Source organism: Podarcis bocagei (assembly GCF_964188305.1).
Source record: "Podarcis bocagei genome assembly, chromosome: 14".
NCBI lineage: Eukaryota > Metazoa > Chordata > Lepidosauria > Squamata > Lacertidae > Podarcis > Podarcis bocagei.
Genome location: NC_138139.1, coordinates 46,136,629 through 46,159,377, shown reverse-complemented (window position 1 = coordinate 46,159,377; position 22,749 = coordinate 46,136,629). Strand labels below are relative to the sequence as shown.

General features: G+C 46.0%; 1 protein-coding gene across 3 annotated transcripts in view; it reads right to left on the bottom strand.

The window, feature by feature from the left end:
* Nucleotides 1–2,284: 2,284 nt before the first annotated feature.
* Nucleotides 2,285–22,749, bottom strand: part of MAP2K3 (mitogen-activated protein kinase kinase 3) — a 74,943-nt gene continuing 54,478 nt past the window's right edge. For all 3 annotated transcript variants that reach the window (XM_081169693.1, XM_081169694.1, XM_081169692.1), the window contains exons 2-13: nucleotides 19,104–19,136; nucleotides 17,690–17,759; nucleotides 16,768–16,816; nucleotides 16,215–16,328; nucleotides 15,715–15,834; nucleotides 15,206–15,322; nucleotides 13,063–13,114; nucleotides 12,211–12,338; nucleotides 10,023–10,100; nucleotides 9,062–9,201; nucleotides 7,496–7,541; nucleotides 2,285–6,622 (exon numbers count right to left, since the gene is read on the bottom strand). In XM_081169693.1, coding sequence (XP_081025819.1) covers nucleotides 6,539–6,622; nucleotides 7,496–7,541; nucleotides 9,062–9,201; nucleotides 10,023–10,100; nucleotides 12,211–12,338; nucleotides 13,063–13,114; nucleotides 15,206–15,322; nucleotides 15,715–15,834; nucleotides 16,215–16,328; nucleotides 16,768–16,816; nucleotides 17,690–17,759; nucleotides 19,104–19,136 — 1,031 coding nt within the window. In that variant the 3' untranslated portion in view covers nucleotides 2,285–6,538. The remainder of the gene's footprint in view (nucleotides 6,623–7,495; nucleotides 7,542–9,061; nucleotides 9,202–10,022; nucleotides 10,101–12,210; nucleotides 12,339–13,062; nucleotides 13,115–15,205; nucleotides 15,323–15,714; nucleotides 15,835–16,214; nucleotides 16,329–16,767; nucleotides 16,817–17,689; nucleotides 17,760–19,103; nucleotides 19,137–22,749) is intronic.

The following is a 22,749-nucleotide window of genomic DNA, read 5'->3' as shown; positions in this document are numbered from 1 at the left end:
GGAACTCACTTGGAGGGTCACATTTTAAAGGACTAACAGCCTATATTTTCACAATTTACTTTGCTGCATACTTTGTGACTTTAAATCTCTGCTCGGGTTCTCTCACCAATGACTACTTGCCACAAACTTGGATCTTGGCATCCAGGAATTTATTTATTTTGCACCAATACTCTCACAGCCACATCCCCTCACAGCCACTGCTCCTTCTACAATTATACAATAATTTTATAACTATGCAATAATAATTATAATTGCAATGTATCCCTAATTATAATTATGCAATAGTTATAAATAGGGATGCATTGCAATGATCAGTGGAGATCTCCATGTGTTGCCTTTCAGCTAGATGTATTATTTTCCATGTACATACATAGGCAAATAATTTGGACTGCTCCAATATCTTATTTTGGGGTGGCTTAAGCTGTGTTTTTGCCAAAGAATTGATGCTTTTGAATTCTGGTGCTGGAAGAGACTCTTGAGAGTCCCATGGACTGCAAGAAGATTAAACCTATCCATTCTGAAGGAAATCAGCCCTGAGTGCTCCCTGGAAGGACAGATCCTGAAGCTGAGGCTCCAATACTTTGGCCACCTCATGAGAAGAGAAGACTCCCTGGAAAAGACCCTGATGTTGGGAAAGATGGAGGGCACAAGAAGAAGGGGATGACGGAGGACGAGATGGTTGGACAGTGTTCTCGAAGCTACCAGCATAAGTTTGACCAAGCTGCGGGAGGCAGTGGAAGACAGGAGTGCCTGGCGTGCTCTGGTCCATGGGGTCACGAAGAGTTGGACACGGCTAAACGACTCAACAACAACAAAGCTGTGTTTTCCTTGAAGAATTTAAAATAATGCAAGCAATTCCAGCCTGAACATCTGTGGCACAGAGTGGTATTGAGGTTACCGGGGGGGGGGGTGGCAGTTAAAAATGGATCATTTCACAAAAGCATCAAATGGAATTTCTTGCACTTGCCCCGGTATGCATTTATTACATTCACCGGGAAGACAACTTTGGCATCGTTAAGCCACTTTGAGTAGACAAAAATGCTTTAAAATAAGTACAAAGCCCCTTACTTCTCTTTTGAAGCTGTGCTGCTATGAATAAAAGATTAATAGGGATATGGTACCTAATTCTGAAGGCATTCGTCAAAATGATGTGATAGCACTCTTGAAGTACCTTCTTCAACCCCTCTTCCAACTCTGTGAAAAAGGCAAATGGCACTTAATTCCTTGCTTTAAGGGATAAATTCAACATGGGTAAGAATAAGGAACTAGGGGAGAAGGAACTAGGCCCCATCTGCACTCTGCATTTAATCTGCTGGTTAGCCTGCACTTTCTACTGCATGAAATGATAAAACGATGGCAATAGTGTATGACATTTTAAGTTCCACCAGGAATTTGGGAATAAGTCAGGAGACAGTGGGCCGCTCCTGCTTATGCATTCATGGTGGTTTTCTACTCCTGCTGGTACTGAGGTGGTTATACGTGATTATTACAATACCTTTTGCACCTGCAAATGTTTTGTGGCACACATAGTTTTGTTCCCTATCCTTTTCCTTCCTGCTGAAATCCTGTAGCATTTTATACAAGTGATGCTTCGGTTTAATGTTTATTGCCCTTATTTTGTCATGCAGCGGGACCCCTCCAGATAGCAGTAATGCAATTAACATGGGAGAAGTATTGCAGAACTAATAGAGCAGAATGATTTTTCAACAGTCCAGTGTAAATCCACCGCTATTGCACTATTATTGCATCCATGTCATGTTGCAAAAATGAACAGCAGCATAAAAGGCCTTTGTACACTTGCCTTGGTGGAATATACATTTTAAAAACATTTGGATTTAACAGTTTCCTGTAAGTTGCTCTGTAAACATGTAAGGCAGTCTGGAGATGCAGCAAATCAGGATCAGCTCTGATCTAGGTGTGCAACTCATCACAGAATAATGACAACACATTATAGCAATGGACAGAACGATTTGGGTCAAACCAAGGATGCCTTAACCAAGCAGTTCTCTTCCCCCAGCTAGGAATTAATGCAAGATTTAAGAGTTGTGATGGCAAGCAGCTTTAGAACATTGTTTCTCCAGCTGTTTTTGGACTACAACTCCCATCATCCCTAGCTAGCAGGAACAGTGGTCGGGAATGATGGAAGTTGTAGTCCAAAAACAGCTGGAGAGGGACCCAAGTTTGAGAAACACTGATTTGGAGTAAGAACACATCATCAAGGAAAGCTTGGCTGTTACTTTTATTTAAAGTGTTTGTAAGGAAAAAAATCACAGAAGAAACTGGGTTGGGTGGCTTATTTTATTGAAAACCAATGACCAAGTTCGTTGTTATATACAGTCTTCCAATTCATAAAAGCATCCAGTCCTTTCCTAGATACAAAACCATTTTCCATCCCCGCCGGTGAGCCTTTTTTTGGAAAAGACCCAGGCGGGGTAGGGGAAGCGGAGGAGAAAAAGCAAGCAAGCTGCAGTGTAGTTTAGAGAGAGGTATGTGGCTCTCTCTAAACTAAGATCAACCCAGAAGGTTCTCTCTGGCTCCACGTAGTTCCAGCTCATGTAACAAGGGCAGGAAAGCATTTTCAGGCTGAGGGCCACATTCCGTAGTGCGCAACCTTTGGTGGGCCACATTCCGGGAGCGGGCAGGGCCAGAGGCAAATGCTGAATGTGAATTTTACCCACATAAAACAGGCTAACTTCTACCACACACACACCACTCACCATCCAGGCAAGCAAGAAGCATTATTAGGACACATTCCAGTCAGGCAAAAACCACTCAACAAGTGTGTGAGGTAAGGTCAGTTATGGGCATGGCCAGGACAGAGGGGGCACATGGGCTGCATTTAGCCCCTTGGCCTGGATTCTCGCTAGTGGGGAAGCGGCCATTTTGTTTATTGGGTGTTCAAAATGGAGTCACTCTCGCTTTCTCAAACCAGGTTTTTATTGGAAAAAGTGGGGTGGGGGGGATATAAAAGTGGAGAAAACAAGGCTGAAAATCCAAAACCATGCAGTTAAAAAAAAAAATTCACCAAAGCTTTGAAGGAAGAGGAGGATGGGGGGATATTTTCCAGAAAAGTACAACAGCAACGTTAAAAATAAAGACGAGTGATAAAAATTATACAACACCTGCAATTCAAAAAACCTGCCACACGACACTTGCAAGGCTAACCCATGAGAAAAGTGCAGCAGTTTGCCTTAGGAAGAGATGAAGGGAAGGGGAATTCAGGAGAAAAATGGAAAGTGATTCATCATCTTTTTTAAAAAATAAAACATTAAAAATGCTGAAGGCATGGGTTTTTCGGGACAGACAAAAGATCAAACGACACCTATTTAATTTAAGGAGGTTGCTAAAGCAATAGCCACTGGGCTTTGGTGGCTACAAGAAGGGAGGTTGGGCAAAGTAATAGGAGCCATGATGGCAATATACCACCTCCACTTTCAGTGGCGGCATGGCTACTGAAGCCCAGGTGTGGAAAGACAACCCAGCCAGTGACGGCATTGTGTTGCCCACGTGAAAGCAGGTGGCGGCACCTCTCCTCACCCATTCCATATACTAGGCGTGGGGAACCTTTGCTGAAATACAACTTCCATCAGCCCCGGCGAGGCCACTGATCCCAGGAGTTGTGGGTCAGCAACAACTGGAAGGCCAAAAGTAACTCCACGCCCATCACATGCAGAAGCTACCATTCTCAGGAGCTGTTTAGCAGCCAAACCCTCTTCCCCAAGGGACTCTGCGAGTTGAATGGGGTTCTCCCAACAGCTCTCAGCATTTTCCGGCATTGTTTAAAGTAGGAGGAGGCTACTTCAAATGTACAGAGCAAATGGGGTCAAACTTCAGCACTGGTGATGGAACTGCTTCCTCAACTGCCCCCAAAATCAGCTTGCTAGCTTAGGAGGCATGCAGGTACCACTCTGTAGCTGCTCCCAGCCCCTCGGCAGATGTAGTCTGAGGCAGACACTTCACTCTGCCAAATGGCAGGACCGGCCCTAACAGGAGTCGAGGGCCCTTAGCTCCCCACTTGCAGGTTTCCCAGAGGGATGTGGTTGGTCAGTGATGGAGCTTTGGCCTGATCCTGCTTGCATTCCTACGGTTCCAGAACCCTGGACCTTATTCCACAGAATTACAAAAGTAGTTAAGGCAGAGAACTTTGAGGAACATTATTGGGGTTGGGGGTAGGAGGGAGAGCAAAGGAGGGAAACCTAATTTCTCCAGAGGAGGTGGCCACTTTTGAAGACCCAAGGCATGCTTTTAAGAATCCAGGGATGCTTCTTAAAAAGGACCCGTTAAAAATTAGGTGGCTTGTTTTCCCCCCTTTGAACCACAACGCTTCGCCAACACTCCCTAAGGCTGGTTGGTCTAAGTGAAATTGCTGGTTGTTTTGCCAAACCTGGGCATAATGCTGAGTTTTCAAAATATAATTTATATGTACAAATATATTAGAAAGAAGGAAGATAATAATGGATATGACTTGCACGTGTGTTTAGGGGAGGGGAGAGAGACGTAATCCACAGAAACCAAGTGGGGCTATATAATATCACAGGTAAATGCTTCCCTTTTTGTCGGTCGTGGGCAGGGCATTAGAGTACAACTTAGCAACAAGTGTCAACTGTGTTGGTAAGCACCTTTTCCGAGAGGATGAGACAGATGAACAAAAGGAGGCGGCCCCTAGCTCAGCGGTAGAGCACCTGGCTTTCGCATGCAGAAGGTCCCAGGTTCAAATCCCAGCATTTCCAGGTAGGAATGGAAATGGGCACTGCCTGAGAAATCCCAGATAGGGACTGCCATTTAGCACACCCAACACTGGACAACTGACTCACAACTTCCCCATGTGCAGGCATTAGCTGGCATGACAGAAAAAGCAAGTCCACTTGTCCCCGTGGTGGGGAAACCAACATGGATGCTTCTACTCTGCAATGTGTCACAGATGAAAAAGTGTCTGTGGATTTTTAAAAAAGTCTTATTAAGACTACAGCTCCCATTGTCACCGACTGGCTGGGTGGTACTGAAGCTGGTTTGTGTATGTGAGCTTTGGGGGGGGGGGGAGACAGCAGAGGAACTGTCAATATGCCCCACCCCAATACATATAGACACCCCACATTCAACTGCTCTTTCCATTAAAAAGGAAGAAAGAAAGATCTGGCGATTTGTTAGATAAACCTGGACGTTAGATTCTTCCCTCCACTACGTTAAATATGGCTATGAACTGCCTGTCTGTCCTTGGGACTCTTTCTATAGCAGGGGTGGGAAACACGTGGTGTTCAAAGCGTTGCTTGACTAGCAATCCCATCAACCCCAGCAGACAGCATGGCCAATGGGTAAGGGATGATGGGTATGGCAGTCCAACAACAGGATGCACCTGTGGTCTTAGGTCAGAAGAGATGGCTGCTCAACTCAATCACAGCTTCCAGAGCAATTTTGGAGAGGGGGACTCTCTACTTGTGCTGAAAGAGGGGTTTGTGTATGTGTGTGTGTACTGACTTTGCCACACAACTGTGACTGGACAGAGCATTTAAAAGAAACTGATAATATATTACAGTTAGCTGTGGAAAACTGAAGGAGACGTCTGTCTAGATCTAAGAAAAAGAGCTGTTAGCATTAAATGAGTAAATGTTTGGGGGCGATAACAAAACTAAGAGTCGTGTTAAAAACAGAATTATAGGTGAGAGTCCTTCCCAGACTTCCACAGTGGAGAACATTTAAATAACTCTTCCATTCTGCTCTAAGAGCTAGTTTTCGACATACAGGGAGTAACTGGGGTGTGGGTTCAGTTCATAGATATCAGATCATAGAGTTGGAAGGGACCATCAGGGTCATCTAGTCCAACCCCCTGAAATGCAGGGATCTTTTGCCCAACATGAGGCTCAAACCCACGACCCTGAGATTAAGAGCCTCGTGATCTACTGAGCTTTTTTATTTTATTTTAATGCGATCTGCCGCTTGCAAGATGAAGTGACACCACCCAAAAAACAACCAGCCCCGCAGGTCTGCTGGTTCACCTGTGACAGGTGACACTTCTGTGCCTGCTGTGATTTTGTATGCATTTTTAGATGGGCTCAGATCTCTCCAAGCAAAAGTACACATGCTCATAGACACACAAACGTACACACACACGTACACACACACACACACAGCTGCATTTCAAAAAGGCGCCTGGTTTTAAAAGTAACACAACGTGCTTTTCTCAAAACCCACCCGAGGGGGAGTTGTCTTGAGCGCCCTTCAACCCTTAAGCGGACTGTGCGTGGCTACAGTTGGGATCGAAGACGTCTACGCGTCAAAAACGTGTCATTCATAGAGGCCTCTTGTTAAATAATAATAATAAAATCGCTCTCTAAGTCCAGCATGATGCCGAAAAAAGGGATGGGAGGGAAGAGAAAAATTATTTTGGGGGGGGTGGGGAGGGGAGGAAGCAGCGAAGACATTCATTCTCTTTTGTGCAAACCACAGTTGGTGTTATAAAAATCCTTATTCCGTTTTCTCTCCCCGCCAGGAGAAGGCAGGGATGGTTCTTTTGTTCCGATGGCGAGGTTCCGCGGGACTTTTAGGAGTCCTCTCCCAGGATTTCTGTGACGAAGGAGACCATATCAGTCTCGAGGGTGTCGTGCATAGTGAAGAACGGGTGGGCCTGTTGGGAAAGGAGAACGGCTTCAGTTTGGGACAGGGAGAAGAGGTCTCATCTTGCACAAGGAGCAAAGGAAGAGGCGGTCATAGAATCGTGGACTTGGAAGGCAGCCCCCTAAAGCCCCCTGCAATGCCGGAATCACAACTAAAGAGTCCCTGATAAGATGGCCGTCCAAACTCTGTGTAAAATCCTCCAATGAAGGGCAGTCATTTCCTGGATAGCTCAGTAGGTAGAGCATGAGACTCAGGATCACAGATTTGAAGCCCACGTTGGGCAAAAGATTCCTGCGTTGCAGGGGGTCGGACCTACGGGATCGCCTCTCCTGGTATGCCCGGCGGAGGACCTTAAGGCCCACAAATGACAACATTTTGGAGGTCCCAGGTCGCAAGGTGGTTAGATTGGTCTCAACTAGGGCCCAGGGCCTTTTCAGTACTGGCCCCAACTTGGTGGAATGAGACCGGGGCCCTGCGGGACTTGACATCTTTCCGCAGGGCCTGCAACACAGAGCTCTTCCACCTGTCCTTTGGTTTGGACTCAAGTCTGACCCTTATGTTTCCCTCCCCTTATGGTTTTTGCTCTATGGGCTACTTTTAAAATGAGGCGGCATTTTAAATTGCATTTTAACCTGTATTTTAAATTGGTCCCCCCCCCCTTATGTTTTTACTGTAATTTTACTGTTGTTAGCTGCTCTGCACCTGGCTCTGGCCAGGGATGGTGGGGTATAAATAAAAGTATTATTATTATTATTATTATTATTATTATTATTATTATTATTATTGACTCTCGTGGTCCCTTCCAACTCTACAATTCTATTAATTCCTTGCTGGCAACACATAGCCCTTAACCAAATTTGGAGAAGGAAGAAGAGACACTCACCATGAGTTCCACATAACTCAATCGTTCGGCAGGATTCTTCCTCAAACTAAGAGAATGAAAAACAAGGAAAGAAAATTCGTGAGAGTTGAGGTCGGTTGTACAAAACATTAAGAACTTTAGAGGAAAGCTGGATAGGTATTATGTTGCTATGAAGGAAGTAAACATAAAATGTAACTTTTTCATAGTAATGAAGGCATTGGTTTTATTTGTGTGGCATTTTAATATAGTCCTGAATACTCATCAGGCTGTTTTATGTAAACAGAGTTTTGTGATATATATAGTTATGTGAAACGTATGTTTTTGTGATTAAATGCATCCTACCAAGACCCAGAAGAAACTTGAGTGCTGTGTGAAGCTTTCATTCCTCCCAATCTATATTATCTCTGCATAACATTAACAAAGGTTTATGTTTGAAAAAGGAAAAAAGCAATAGTTTGCATCATATTTTACTCATACATGGAGTTTTTTGGGGGGGGGAATGGGGGTGGGGGGCAGGTCCCAGTATTCTGCTCTTGTTGTAGGCAGCTTTTATGTTGCCTTTTAATTACACATTATAATTTCAATTTGCATACATTTCAGCTGCCCAAATTCATCAAGGACAGTCCCTATTTCCTCTCACCTGTTCCTACAAAATTGCTTTCGCTGCTTTTGCCTTCTGCAGAGCTGCAAGAGTGCAAATTTCTGGATTTGCCATACTTAAGGGTATCAGCTTGCTACCGTGTGACTCAGTAATATCAAAAGCAACACGATGGCCTGAAACAATTACAATATAGAAAACTTTACGGAATAACGCAGAACATTAAAATTATCAAACTGAAGTCTCTAGAAGTCCTTGAATAAGTCACGGTGCCAGATTTTACCCGGCAGAGATCAAGCTTGTAAAGCTTTGTATGATCAGCAAATGTCCAAATCTGAACTCTGCTGAACAGTGTTTCCAGATAGCAACTACTGTTTCATTCAGTTCTTCATCAGTTTGATAATTTTGATGTTTTGCATTATTCCATAGTTTTTCACGTTGTTATTGTTTCTGGCCATCGTGTTGGTTTTGATATTGCTGAGTCACATTGTGCAACACAGGGGTTGTTTGTTTACTTATTGCTACCATGTGACTACAGAGGTAAATCTGGGCTGGGAGTGGGGGTGGCAAGAGTTGGCAGATGCTCCTCGCTTCCAAGGCACAGGTGTGCCCATGCACCATCCACATGAACCCAGAGATGTTTATCCCAGGAATTTCACATGCTGGTGAAGTTCACTGCAAGCTGCTAATAACAGACAGTGGGAAAATGAGGTTCCTCTACCTACAAATCACTCCAACAGCAAAGTGGTGAAGAAGCTGTATTGCACACGTCCCTAAAACCACCAACAGCCAACGGGGTCCTAAACCAGATTAAAATGCCCGAGGGTAAAACCTACTTCGATAAAAACCAACTTGGAAGATGCTGCCAGGGACATTCTGAATGCAAAGCTGGGGGTGTTTTCAAGCACTGTGCTCCAGGGAAATGGATCACCTCCAGTGCAGTGTGTTCTGGGAGACAAGATGGCGGCCTGGATGGGAAGGGCACCTACCACTGGGCTGTGAAGTCCACAAAGTTCTGTGAGAAATGCTCCGCAGGCAGCTGAGGCGAGGGCTCTTCCACCACTTGCTTCAGCTGCTGGAAAGGGGTGCCCCAGGATTCGTACGGGAATCGGAGAATGGCCATTTCAATCTGAGAGGGAGAGAGCAGAACAGAACATAAACAGAGAGCCCTTCCTGGTCAAACGGAACTTCTACCTGGGTCCAGTGTTTCTGCTTGCTGCAGTAGCCAACCAGAATGCCTGAAGGCAAGTTTCATCGTTCTACGTCCCTGACATTTCTTATTTGGAGGTATCCTGTCTTGGAACAAGGAGGCTCCATTAGCCCAGTAGCCACTGATGAAATTCTCCCTGTGATTTTTCTTTTAATCCTCTTTTAAAGCTAAGTACACCAATACACAGGGACGCGAGTGGCGCTGTGGGTTAAACCACAGACGCTAGGACTTGCCACTCAGAAGGTCGGCAGTTCAAATCCCCACAACGGGGCGAGCTCGCGTTGCTCGATCCCTGCTCCTGCCAACCTAGCAGTTCAAAAGCACGTCAAAGTGCAAGTAGATAAATAGGTACCGCTCTGGCGGGAAGGTAAACAGCGTTTCCGTGCGCCGCTCTGGTTTGCCAGAAGTGGCTTCGTCATGCTGGCCACATGACCTGGAAGCTGTACGCCGGCTCCCTCGGTCATTAAAGCGAGATGGGTGCCGCAACCCCAGACCTAATGGACCTAATGGTCAGGGGTCCCTTTACCTTTACACTAATATACACCCCTGCATCTGGTAGCAGGGAGTTCCATATGTCTATTCTAGATTGCGGCAAGCCCCACAACAAGGTGACAATATCTCATGCAATATATTTCATGGATCCTCAACAGTGTTCATGTGTTTCCTGACTGTTGAATTCTTAAACCCACTCAATTACTGATCCCTTTACACACAGACACACTTCTGCGTAGATTTCTTACCAAGGTGATGCCCAGGCTCCAGACGTCCGATTTCACATTGTACCCCTGCTGGTTCAGCTCAGGGTTTATTCTCTCTGGCTGCAAAGGAAAGGTATCGAAAAGGGTTGAGCTACGGAAAGCTGGATTCAAGTCCCTGCCTAGCCACGAAAGCTCACCTTGAGCCAGGCCACTCCTCCTCTCAGCCGCAAACTACCCTGCACGGCTGTTTTAAGGATATAAAGGGGAGGCGGAGAACCATTCCCCCAAGTTCCTTGCAGGTAGGGTAAGATATAAATATACTGTTTGCACCTGCAGAAATCTTCAGGGCAGACAGACTGCACATTAAGTACAGTGCTACCTCGGGTTACGAACAGTCCTGCTTACAACTGCTTCGGGTTACGAACTCCACAAACCCGGAAGTAGGTGTCCTGGGTTGCGAACTTTGCCCCGGGATACGAACACAATCCGCTTCTGGGGCCACAGGAGGACTATGTAGGGAACGTGCGCCTTAGGTTAAGAACGGACTTCCAGAACAAATTAAGTTCATAACCTGAGGTATCACTGTAGCTTCCTGCTGAAATCCTGTGGGTTTTTTTTTTAATACAGTCATACCTCCCTCATGTTACGTTTGCTAAATGATACGTTTTTTCAGGTTGGGTCCCGCGGCGACCCGGAAGTACCGGAAAGGGTTGCTTCCGGGTTTCACCGCTCACACATGTGTAGAAGCGCTAAATCGCGCTTCATGCATGCGCACGAGCACCAAATTGCACCGCGCACCTGCGAAGATACGGCGCTTCAGGTTGCGGGCTTTTCATGTTGCGAACGGGCCTCCGGAACGGATACCGTTCGCAACCAGAGGTACCACTGCACTGAAAATATCCAGATACGTTTTGCTTTGCCGCACAAGAGTTATCCTCCAGACGGCAATTGTGCCCATTCACATCGGGGGAAGCATCACAGAACAACTAACGAAGTGGAATGACGTGTGGACAATCCGTATCACTAAAACACTATTATGGGACCAATAGCAGAATATACCCTCCCCCCCATTCACCCCAAAGAGAGCCTGTAAAGGATCCTCAGCCAAGTGACACTCATTCTGTTGAAATGACCAATGGGGAGGAATTGGGTTCTTTGTGTGCTCTTTGAACATCATGGGGCATCTATTCTGGCACCGTTAAATGCACTTTGGAGGGGAAGTTCAAAGAAGTCCCCTATTGTCAATGTAAACGCTTCTGTGAATCCAGAGAGGCAGACTAATAATAATTATTACTACAATTATAATTCTAATAATTTTTATGCCACCCATCAGACTGGGTTGCCCCAGCTACTCTGGGTGGCTCCCAACAAATTATAAACCACAGTAGAACTTGACAACTCATGCAGTTAAGCACCACTTCTCTTGCTGGGATATACGTAAGATCTGTACTTGAACTCACTTGACAGAAATTCCCAGGATGGTCAAATGCATTTTATGCTTTTTGGGGGGTCCTTTCAGATAAGAACACATCCATCTCTTCCTTCCAGAGCAGCTAAAAATCGTGCATGTGAAACTCGCCAGAGTTCATTTGAGCAAACTTATAATTTTGTTTTCCATGCCTGCCTGAGACTGTTATTCGTAATTTTATCAGTCTGGTTTCCCATTATTGATACAATTTATATGACCACCCTTTATCCGAAGATCCCAGGGCCTGGTATTATTGTATAAACAGCTCAGGATCGCAATACCTCAAGGACCGCCTCTCCCCATATGAACCCACCTGGACCCTGCAGTCATCACCTGCAGCCCTTCTTTGTGTGCCTCCTCTGCAAGAGGTTCAGAGGGCGGCAACATGAGAGCGGGGCCTTTTCTGTGGTGGCTCCCCACTTGTGGGATGCTCTTCCTAGGGAAGCTTGTCTGGTGCCTTCATTTAAACGCCAGACAAAAGCATTCCTCTTCTCCCAGGCCTTTGGGCTAATTAAACAATCTATAGGCTCTTATACTGGGGAGTGGTTATTGTTTACATTTGTTACCAGGTCATGTATTTTTGTGTTTTTATATTGTACACTACCCTGTGATCCTCGGATATAGGAAACAAACGAACCAACAAATAAATAATTGTGCATGTTTCTTCCTGAAGGCTGATCACTGATCACAAAAAAACGGATTGATTGAAGGGGGGGCGCAAGAGAAGGTTGGTGTGCCCCAAACAACTGATCAAAAACTCACCGCCATATAAGGTTTGCAACCAGCATCCAGGGTCTTCGCCACAGAATCTACCAAGTAGCCACTGATCCCGAAGTCACACATTTTGACATGTCCCTGTTTATTGATAAGGACATTGGACGGCTTCACGTCTGTTAAAAGGAAAATGCACAAAGAGAGCAGTTAACGCTTCTTTCTCTGGATCGGCTAGGGAGACTTTCCTCCGTTAATTTTTTTTAAATGAAAAACTGAGGTCCAGCTCCGAGGGCCTTCTGGCAGTTCCCTCACTGCGAGAAGTGAAGCTACAGGGAACTAGGCAGAAGTAGTGGCGCTCACCCTGCGGAATGCTTAAGATGTCAAGGAAATAAACAACTATTTGACTTTTAGAAGACATCTGAAGGCAGCCCTGTTTAGGTTAAGTTTTTAATGTCTGGTGTTTTATCATTTTTTATTGTTATTATTATCATTAATTCTGTTGGGAGCCACCCAGAGTGGCTGGGGAAACCCAGCCAGACGGGTGGGGTATAAATAATAAACTATTATTATATGCAAGATACAGATGCAAACATGACAAGGTGTGTCCAGTCAGGCAGAATGGAAACTAACTTTAGCGGCTCTGGAATGATTAATGGTGAAGCCACCTTCTATCAGCACAGACTGTTCTCCGCCTCTATCTAGCTCAGTACTGGATATTGACTGGCAACAGCTTGGCATGGTTCTGGGCAGGCAATCTTTCTATATTGTCTGCAACCTGGATCGTTCCAACAGGAGATGCTGTAGGCTGGCCTTAGGATCTTCCAGATCCCAAGAGGTGCTCTGCCTATGAGCCCTACGCCCCCTGCTCAGCCCTCGTAATGCACAAACTCCAATGCCTACCTCTGTGAATCACAGACAGCTTGCTATGCAAATGCTCCAGGGCTCGGACAATCTGGAGAAAGACAAAGAGAGAGAGAGAGGTGTAATTCTAGCTGCAGACCAGCTTTGGCCAACCAGGTGAGCTGCCGTGCTTGGAGCGACCCAGCAGTAAAGCCTCTCCTCCAAACAGAGGGGAGGAGTTGTGAGCAGGTGTGTTACGATATAGAAGCAATGCAGCCGCGAGCTACTGCTAGCAAAACATAACGGGAATGTTGGGACTGTTCCGTGGGAAACAGAGGGACAGTCTATTCACAGTGCAGAGGGCACCGGAATTAGCTCAGAGTGTAATATGAGCTGTACAGGAAGTACAGGAGGAGTTTGTCTCTCGGCTGTTGGAGTTTGAAGAGAGCAGTCGTGTTTTCTGTAACGCTGCAAAGACAGAAATAAAGGCATGTAAATACGTTTCTGTCTATCTCTTTCCCCTGCCTGGGGGGGCAGGAAAGAGTGGTGTGTTCTTCTCACGCTGAGAAGGATCGCCTATCGCGACCTCTGCCTGGGTCTTGCCGGGAAAGCAGACAGGGAGGTCAACAGGAGACCAAGCCGGGTGCCTGGGAGAGTTGCCAGTTTCTCCTGATAAAGGCTTGATTTCCAACAGGTTCCCCTGTCGGCAGGGGGGCGTATTCAGCCCCCTGCGTCAGCTTACCTGGCTGCCGCGCTACGCCTGTAGGCCAGCCAATAGGACTGGCTTGTGGGCAGGGTTTAGCCGCATTCAAGCAGCCGCGGCAGCTCCATCTTCACATTCTGTGCCCCTTTGTCATCAGATCACCCGGCCACCCGCCCTTTAGATCATATTTATGTGTCTGACCTTGCTATGGACTCAGGTGGGTTGCCCTGGTTGCCCAGGGGGCCTTGTAGGAATGTTTATCCATCTGGCAAATTGGAACCAGCTTCTTGATTTTTCACTTACCTCGTAGCAAACCGTCACAACTTTTTGGGTATTGCTGGTTAGGCATTGGAATATGTGTCGTGTGTTGGAGGAAAGGTGTGGCCATCACCTACCCCCCCCCCCTTGTGTGGGTATTCCTTTAAAGGAATCCGGCGGTTGTGGATCCTGTCCGATGCCTTGCTGGTGGCTAGGGCCATGGCATGACCCCCAGTGACATCATGGGAAGCTTCAGTTGTACAGTGGTACCTCGGGTTAAGTACTTAATTCGTTTTGGAGGTCCTTTCTTAACCTGAAACTGTTCTTAACCTGAAGCACCACTTTAGCTAATGGGGCCTCCTGCTGCTGCCGCGCCACCGCTGCACGATTTCTGTTCTCATCCTGAAGCAAAGTTCTTAACCCGAGGTATTATTTCTGGGTTAGCGGAGTCTGTAACTTCAAGCATATGTAACCTGAAGCGTATGTAACCCAAGATACCACTGTATTTGCATCAACAAGCTCCTCCCACTGGTTGTTAACCTTCAGATGACTCCCCGCTGAGCGGGGTGGAGTCATGTATAGACTGTTTGATCCAATGCCTAAAGCCAATAGCACTCACATGCTGTAACCAATAAAGTTGTGGCCTTCTTTAGCCCATTAACCTTAAATTCATGTGTCCCTGTGTCTTATTTATCTCTAAGCGGGTGGCGGGCCCTCGACTCACAAATCACGCTATGCAAGCTAGAGTTAACTCTATTAGCAAAAAACACAATCTGCAAAGGAGTATCAGGCCTAATGAGCACAGCAACTCATCTCCAGTAAGTCTTGCCCCCCATGAGACTGAAGGTCCCCCATCTCCCCACAGCTGCCTAAGTCCCCTCTTCTCCAAATAATCAGAGACTGCGCCTGCAGGTATCTCCCCTCTGCCCATTTCATGCCTCTTCTGGTTCTGGGAGGCAAGTAGGGAAGGGAGTTTGTTGCAGCAGGAGGGGGAGATACACACGCCTCTTCACCAGCCTGAAATAAGCAGCTTGGGGAGACAGTCCTCAATATGGAAGTTCAATTAATAAAAAGGGTTTTGCACGACCCCACCCTGATTTCAAAGAGAAGCTGGGGTCTCTCCATCTGTATTGGCTGCTGCATTCTGTGTTTGCAATCATGCAGACTGCTCTCCCTGGCTCACTTGCTATGGGTGGGTGGGTCCCACAGCAACCTTCCCCAGAGAAAGAAGGTGCCACTCACAGACACGGTTATTTTCCCAAGTATGTCTTCGGGGATCGTCTTCTTCTTTTCCAGGACCCTCTTATAAAATTTATCCAGAGACGTGTCCATTAGCTCCATGCAGATCCACACATCACCCTGAAAAAGAAGGGAGGGAGAGGAGGAGGAGAAAGGGTAGAGAGATGAATTGGTTGGCCTTCATCAGAGGACTGAACCTTTAGCAGGTCCTGCCCTGTGGAACTCCCTGCCAATGGAAGGGCGTGGCAGGAGTCATCCCTCCTTTATTTCGAGACATGCCTTTGGAACTTGATTTTTCAAAAATACGCTTTATTGAGAACGCTATTTGTTTAACCAATGTTATTACTTAAATGTTACATTTTTGTGCTGTATACAAATAAATAAATAAGACATCTGGGGGGGCATCAGGTTGGCTTCCCCCTGCTTTTCAGCAAACGCTTCAGAGGTTGTGCTCGCTGTCTGAGGTGGCCGGCAAAAATGAAGAGGCTCTGGCCTTCGCGCTGCTCACCTACCTCTCTGAAAAGGGCTCCATAGAACGTGACAGTGTAAAAGCAGTCCACAGTCCTCATGGAAATGTCCAAGTCCATCACTAGCCTCTTCTGTTCCTGAGAGTTCACAGTGGCTCGGATTCTCTGCAGAGAGTGGGAAAGGAAAAAGGAAATAACCATACGGTCAAGGCTTCAGGAAAACTATTCCTCCCCTGGTTGTTTTAAAGTCTGGAATGGATTAATCCATTTTGCATTACTTTCTATAGGAAAGTGCACCTTGGTTTTGGAATGCTTTGGTTTTGGAACGGACTTCCGGAACGGATTAAGTTTGAGAACCAAGTTACCACTGTATTATAAAAGATGCAGGAGGAAATGACTAACAACAGGACCCACAAAGGGGAGGAGGGACGTCCAGGAGATTCTTTGGAAATCTTGTTTTTATGATGTATATTGGCTATGTAATTGTAAAACTTTAATCTGAAAAACCAAACAAATAAATATTTATATAGTACTGCAGTTCTTACCTTCACAGCCATGGTGGTGTCGCTCTGCGCATGATACACTTTCTCCACTACGCCGTAAGCTCCTCTTCCCAACTCTGAAATGCTCACCAAGTCGTCGGCCTCTACTTCGAAATTCTGTTGACCAGGCGAGAGAAAGAAAGACGCACAAAAAAATTGACAAAATAATACATTTAGCTTAGGATCGAGCCAATATTAGTATTGCTAACATCAGCCAGCAACCTTCTTTATCTCTCTCACAAACAAAATTTGTTGTTAAAGAAGTTAAACCTTGATGTGATTTGCCTCTGAGAAACACACATAGCGAGGAAACGTAGAAGAATATTGAAGAACAAAAGGACTTTGGGAAAGGACTTTGTAACCTCAGGTGCAACAAAAAAGGAAGGAGCTGTAATCTATATAAAACCGGACCCCAAACAATTATTTAAAGATGAACAAGGAAGAATACTTGATAATCCAGATAACATCACAGGGAGAAAAAATGTTGTTAATTGGTGTGCATGTGCCAAACAAGTAAAACAAAAACAAAAACAGAACAACATCAGCATCAACATACCTTCTCACCAACAGTAATGAAAGTCCTAGAATCCAAGTTTCTTGGAGGTCTGCAAGGAAATACAAAGGCTCTATTTAAAAGTCCACCTGGTGTCGATTTTCTGAAATTTTGCAATTTGGCTGCTGGTGAGTGTCAAACGGGTACACTCAGTAAAGTCACTAGGGCTCCAGCAAAACCGAGGGGCACATAAATGGGGAGGAGAATCTAAAGGGGAAGTGGGCAACTGTGCCCCTAACAAAGGTGATGTTGGACGCTAACTCCCATCAGCCCCAAGCCAGCATGCACAATGGTCAGGGCTTTATGAGAGAGATATAGTCCAGCAGCGCCACAGACTCCTCTCTCCTTATGTAGACAAACTATGAGCTGGAGAGCTCCAGCTTTATTTGTTTTTATTTATTTATTCAATTTATAAACCGCCCTTTATCAAAAACATCCCAGGGCGGCGTACAACACTAAAAACACATTAAAGGTAAAGGGACCCCTGACCATGAGGGCCAGTCATGGACGACTCTGGGGTTGCGGCGCTCATCTCGCTTTACTGGCCGAGGGAGCCGGCGTACAGCTTCCAGGTCATGTGGCCAGCATGACTAAGCCGCTTCTGGCGAACCAGAGCAGCGCACGGAAGCGCAGTTTACCTTCCCGCCGGAGCGGTACCTATTTATCTACTTGCACTTTGATGTGCTTTCGAACTGCTAGGTTGGCAGGAGCAGGGACAGAGCAACGGGAGCTCATCCTGTCGCGGGGATTCGAACCGCTGACCTTCTGATCAGCAAGTCCTAGGCTCTGTGGTTTAACCCACAGCGCCACCCATGCCCCTCTGAAAACACATTACAGAGCACCAATAATTAAAAAAATAAAATAAAAAGCATAACAGCAGACAGCATTTTAGGAATTTGCAAGAGAGCGAAGCAGCGGTTCTTACGTTGGTGGGACGGATGACTGCCTGTTTGCTGATGGCATGCTCAAGAGAGGCGGCCGTTTCTTCTTCAGCGCTGGAAAGAAAGAGGACACACACTCTCTTATCATCTTTTTTCGTAGAATTGGAAGGGACCCTAAGGGTCATCTAGTCCAACCCCCTGAAATGCAGGAATCTTTTGCCCAACATGGGCCTCGAACGCAAGACCCTGAGATTAAGAGTCGTATGCTCTACCAACTGAGCTATCCCGGGTATTTTTAATAAAGCAAGAACCAGCAGAGGCATAGCAGTGCTGAAATGAGGTTGGGAAGACTCGGGTTCGAATTCACACTCCAACACAATGTTCCCTGGACTGGGTGACCATGGAAAAGTCACTATCTCACCTGCCTCTCAGGGTTGCTTCAAGGGAGTAACTTGAGCTCTTTGGAGGGGAGAGGGAATAAAAAAAAATGTACACCCAAAATGTAATCAATTAAATCTTGATGTGCCATGTTCAGAATAGGACCAGGTCCTAAACATCAATTCCAAGGTGATGACCTCTCAAGCAAATATGCAAGACAGGGTCTTTTTAAGAGTGGCACCAAAACAATGGAACACATCTCCATGGAGAACCACCAGGGTGTTTCCCCTTAAGGAATCAGTTGAAAACTTCCCCTATGTCACTATACTTTAGCCTGCAACTTTGTATTAAAGGTAAAGGGACCCCTGATCATTAGGTCCAGTCGTGGCTGACTCTGGGGTTGTGGCGCTCATCTCTCTTTATTGGCTGAGGGAGCCGGCGTACATCTTCTGGGTCATGTGGCCAGCATGACTAAGCCGCTTCTGGCAAACCAGAGCAGCACACGGAAACGCCGTTTACCTTCCCGCCGGAGCGGTACCTATTTATCTACTTGCACTTTGACATGCTTTTGAAACTGCTAGGTTGGCAGGAGCAGGGACCGAGCAACGGGAGCTCACCCCGTCGCGGGGATTCGAACCGCGACCTTTTGATCAGCAAGTCCTAGGCTCTGTGGTTTAACCCACAGCGCTACCCACATCTCAACTTTGTATTAAAAACCCTTTAATTAGAATCCTTTAATTTAGCCTTTTTCAGCTGTCTGCTTTGATGGCCTCCATCCTCTCCTGGCTTCAGCTTCTGCCTCTGAATCTGGCCTTCTCTCTGCCACAGACTCTCCCATCTCACTAAGCCCTGTTACGTTTCCAGCTTTCAACACCACCTCTTCCCAGTCTTCTCCCTCTACTTATCATTGTCCCACCACCAATCCCTGGGCTCTGAGCTCTATTCTCTTAAGAATTCCGAAGCTGGTTCCTCCCACCATTCCTCCGCTTCCAACCAGTCCATGACAGTCCATGGGTGGGGAGAAGAAAAAAGCACTGTGGAGACGAAGAGATGTTTCCAAAAGTTCAGGTGATCCCTTACCTCCTTTCCGCTTTTCTGAGGATCCTTTAGGATCTATGAGAAAGGAGAAAGAGAGAACAAACTAAGAGCCCAATTCTAGCCAAGCCGCTGTCCAGGTACTAAAGAATTCTAAACCCCCTGCAATGGAGGAATCTTTTGCCCAACGTGGACCTCGAACCCACAACTCTGAAATTAGGAGTCTCATGCAAGAAGTGAGGTTACAGGGAACCAGGCAGAGGGCCTTCTCGGTAGTGGCCCCTGCCCTGTGGAATACCCTCCCATCAGATGTCTGGGGCAACCCAGTTAGGTGGGCAGCATATAGATCAGGCGAACACGGCCCTCCAGATGTTTTGGGACTACAACTCCCATGATCCCTACCTAACAGGACCAGTGGTCAGGGATGATGGGAGTTGTAGTCTCAAAAACATCTGGAGGGCCAAGTTTGCCTATGCCCGATACAAATATTGAGTTGTTTTTGTTTTTATTATTTATTTTGTATTTTTTTCTACTGTGATTTTATGTTGTAACCGCCCTAAGACTTGCAGGTATGGGGCAGTATACAAATTTAATAAAGAATAATTTTTTTATTATTATTGGGCTCTACCAACTGAGCTATCCCTCTCTGCTAGATGGACCAATGATCAATCCATCAATCTTTTATTTGTACAGTGGTGCCCCGCAAGACGAATGCCTCGCAAGACAGAAAACTCGCTAGACGAAAGGGTTTTCCATTTTTTGAGCTGCTAAGCAAGATGAATTTCCCTATGGGCTTGCTTCGCAAGACGAAAAACGAAAACTCCTTGCAAGTTTGTTTCCTTTTTCTTAACACTGTTAATACAGTTGCGACTTGACTTCGAGGAGCAACTCATAGAACGCGGTGTGGTGGCCTTTTTTGAGGTTTTTGGTGATTTCTGAAGCTTTTCCAAAACTTATTTTAAACTTTTAAAACTTTTTTTGGGGGGGGGTTGGATTTTGGGTTGGGGTGTTTGGAATTCAAGGACTTGGTGTTGGGTAGGGGTTTGCAAGAATCTGGGAGCTTGTGTGGTTGTTTTTTTTTTAATTTTTATGATTTTCTGTGACCATTGGGCCACTCTGCTGTTTTTTTAAAAAATTTCTGGATTTGAATTTCTGTGTGGTGGGTGGCTGGGGGAACAGTTGAGGAGGGGTTTGCAAGAATCTGGGAGCTTGTGTGGGTTTTTTTGAATTTTTATGATTTTCTGTGACCATTGGGCCATGTTGTTGTTTTTTTTAAAAAAAGTTTTTCTGTCATGTTTAGAAACTTAATTTATTGTTCCTTCAATTTTTGAAATGCTCTTTACAGTATGTGTGACTTTAAAGAGCACTTAATAAACTCTTGTTGTACCAAATTTGGCTTTGTTTGGACTTTTTTTGACCATAGGAACGCATTAATTGAATTTCAATGCATTCCTATGGGATTTCGTGCTTCGCAAGACGAAAAATTCGCTAGACGAAAAAACTCGCGGAACAAATTAATTTCGTCTTGCGAGGCACCACTGTATGCCACCTTTCCAAAGTTAAAACCACGCTCAAGGCACCTTACAACACATGTACTAAGCATGAACATAAGCAAAAGCAGTCAGAAGCAAAACATCAGAACGTACACAACCAAATTGAACGATTTCCACATAAACCAACGATCTGATTTGGTACAAGGCCTGGATTTTGCCATTTAACTCCTAACTAGCACGAACCAGCTCTGGGCTGTGGGATGCACAGCACAGAGCCGAATTTCAATTCCCCAGGGTTCCTATCCTTGGGGAGCCTTTCTTGACCGCTAGAGGTCACTACATCTCCAAGCATTTGGAGGGGGGGAAATGAAGCAACCAGTCTGGGACAACGCCGCCTTTTTCGAGAATCCGTTCAAGCTCTTCATTCAGAATGCGGTGGCGGCAGCAACCGCTCACAGGGGGTTATGATCGTTCAGGTCACCAAGTTTCCGAGGCTGGATCCAGCTGGCCAGGACTGGCGTTAGCAGCAATCGTTGCTATCCTCAGGATAACTCGAGAGACGGTGCAAAATGCCCATCTTTTCCATGGGAAACTTTGATCTTTAACGGCTTGGGCACGAAGTGTGGGGTTCTTAAGGAGAGCTCTTCTGAATTTCCACGTAACAGCACCAGTGTTGTTGCGTGTTGAGTTATTCCTTGTTCATTTCTTGCAAAGAGGTCAAGATAGCATGCTTGTTTCTTCCTCCCTCCTCAATTAATCGCCACAACAACCCTGTGAAGTAGGCTAGGCTGAGATGCAGTGACTTCCCCTTGTACAGTGGTACCTCGGGTTAAGTACTTAATTCGTTCAGGAGGTCCGTACTTAACCTGAAACTGTTCTTAACCTGAAGCACCACTTTAGCTAATGAGGCCTCCTGCTGCCACCGCGCCGCTGGAGCCAGATTTCTGTTCTTATCCTGAAGCAAAGTTCTTAACCTGAAGCACTATTTCTGGGTTAGCGGAGTGTGTAACCTGAAGTGTATGCAATACTTCCACTGTATAGGGAAGTTTTTAATGTTTGGTGTCTTATTGTATTTTTAAAAAATATTTTGCTGGAAGCTGCCCAGAGTGGCGAGCTAGTCAGATGGGTGGCATATAAACAACAACAAAAACATTAAAAACAAAAACTATTACAGCTCCCCCCAAGTCACCCTGTGAGCTTCATGGCCAATATCAGTGGCCGACTCTGGTACTATGGCGCCATGTGCAAGGTCAAAATTTGGCACACAGACATGCCCAGTCCTTGCTAGGCCTTGGCAAGATCTGTTGATGGCCCTTGACGCTCTGTCTGATTAACGCCTGGGCTCCCCCTGCTAGAAAGCTTTCGCCTGACACATTCCAAAATGCACACCCAACGTCAGTTCTGCAGGAATAGGCTGCATAAAGAATGGAGGGAGGATTTGTAATAATTCTGGTAAAGAGAGGGGGGGCTTGCAGCTCCAGGATTGCAACAGCAGCTTCAACACAGATGGTGTGAGCTAAAGGGAAAATCTGTAGTCAAGAAGTGGAACATCTGCCTTGCATGTAGAACATGGGTAGGCAAACTAAGGCCCGGCGGCCGGGTCCGGCCCAATCACCTTCTAAATCCGGCCCACGGGCGGTCCAGGAATCATCATGTTTTTACATGAGTAGAATGTGTCCTTTTATTTAAAATGCATCCCTGGGTTATTTGTGGGGCATAGGAATTCATTCATTATTATTTTTTCAAAATGTAGTCCGGTCCCCACAAGGTCTGAGAGACAGTGGACCGGCCCCCTGCTGAAAACGTTTGCTGACCCCTGATGCAGAAGGTCCCAATTCCAAAGCACTTCCCGGCACAGTTAGAGAAGACTCCCCATCGGAAAGCATGGAAAGCCATTCCCAATCAGCACAGTTAGAAGGATCAGTCGTCTCACTTAGTAGAAGAAAACTTCCTGCGCTGCCAACCACAGTCTAGGCTCAAAACCACAAATTGTGCCCCCAATATTCAGGCAGACCATAGCATCTATTGTTTCCGTTCCCCTGTGCCTCAAAAGTCCCCGAATCCTACCCCCAAACCAAAGCCTCTTGAGGCCGAAGCAACATCACAGTTTGTCAGTTCACATGCAACACCAAACCATGATCTGCCTGAACCATGGTTTGAAAGAAAAAAACAGCTTCAACAGCCACTCACAAACCATA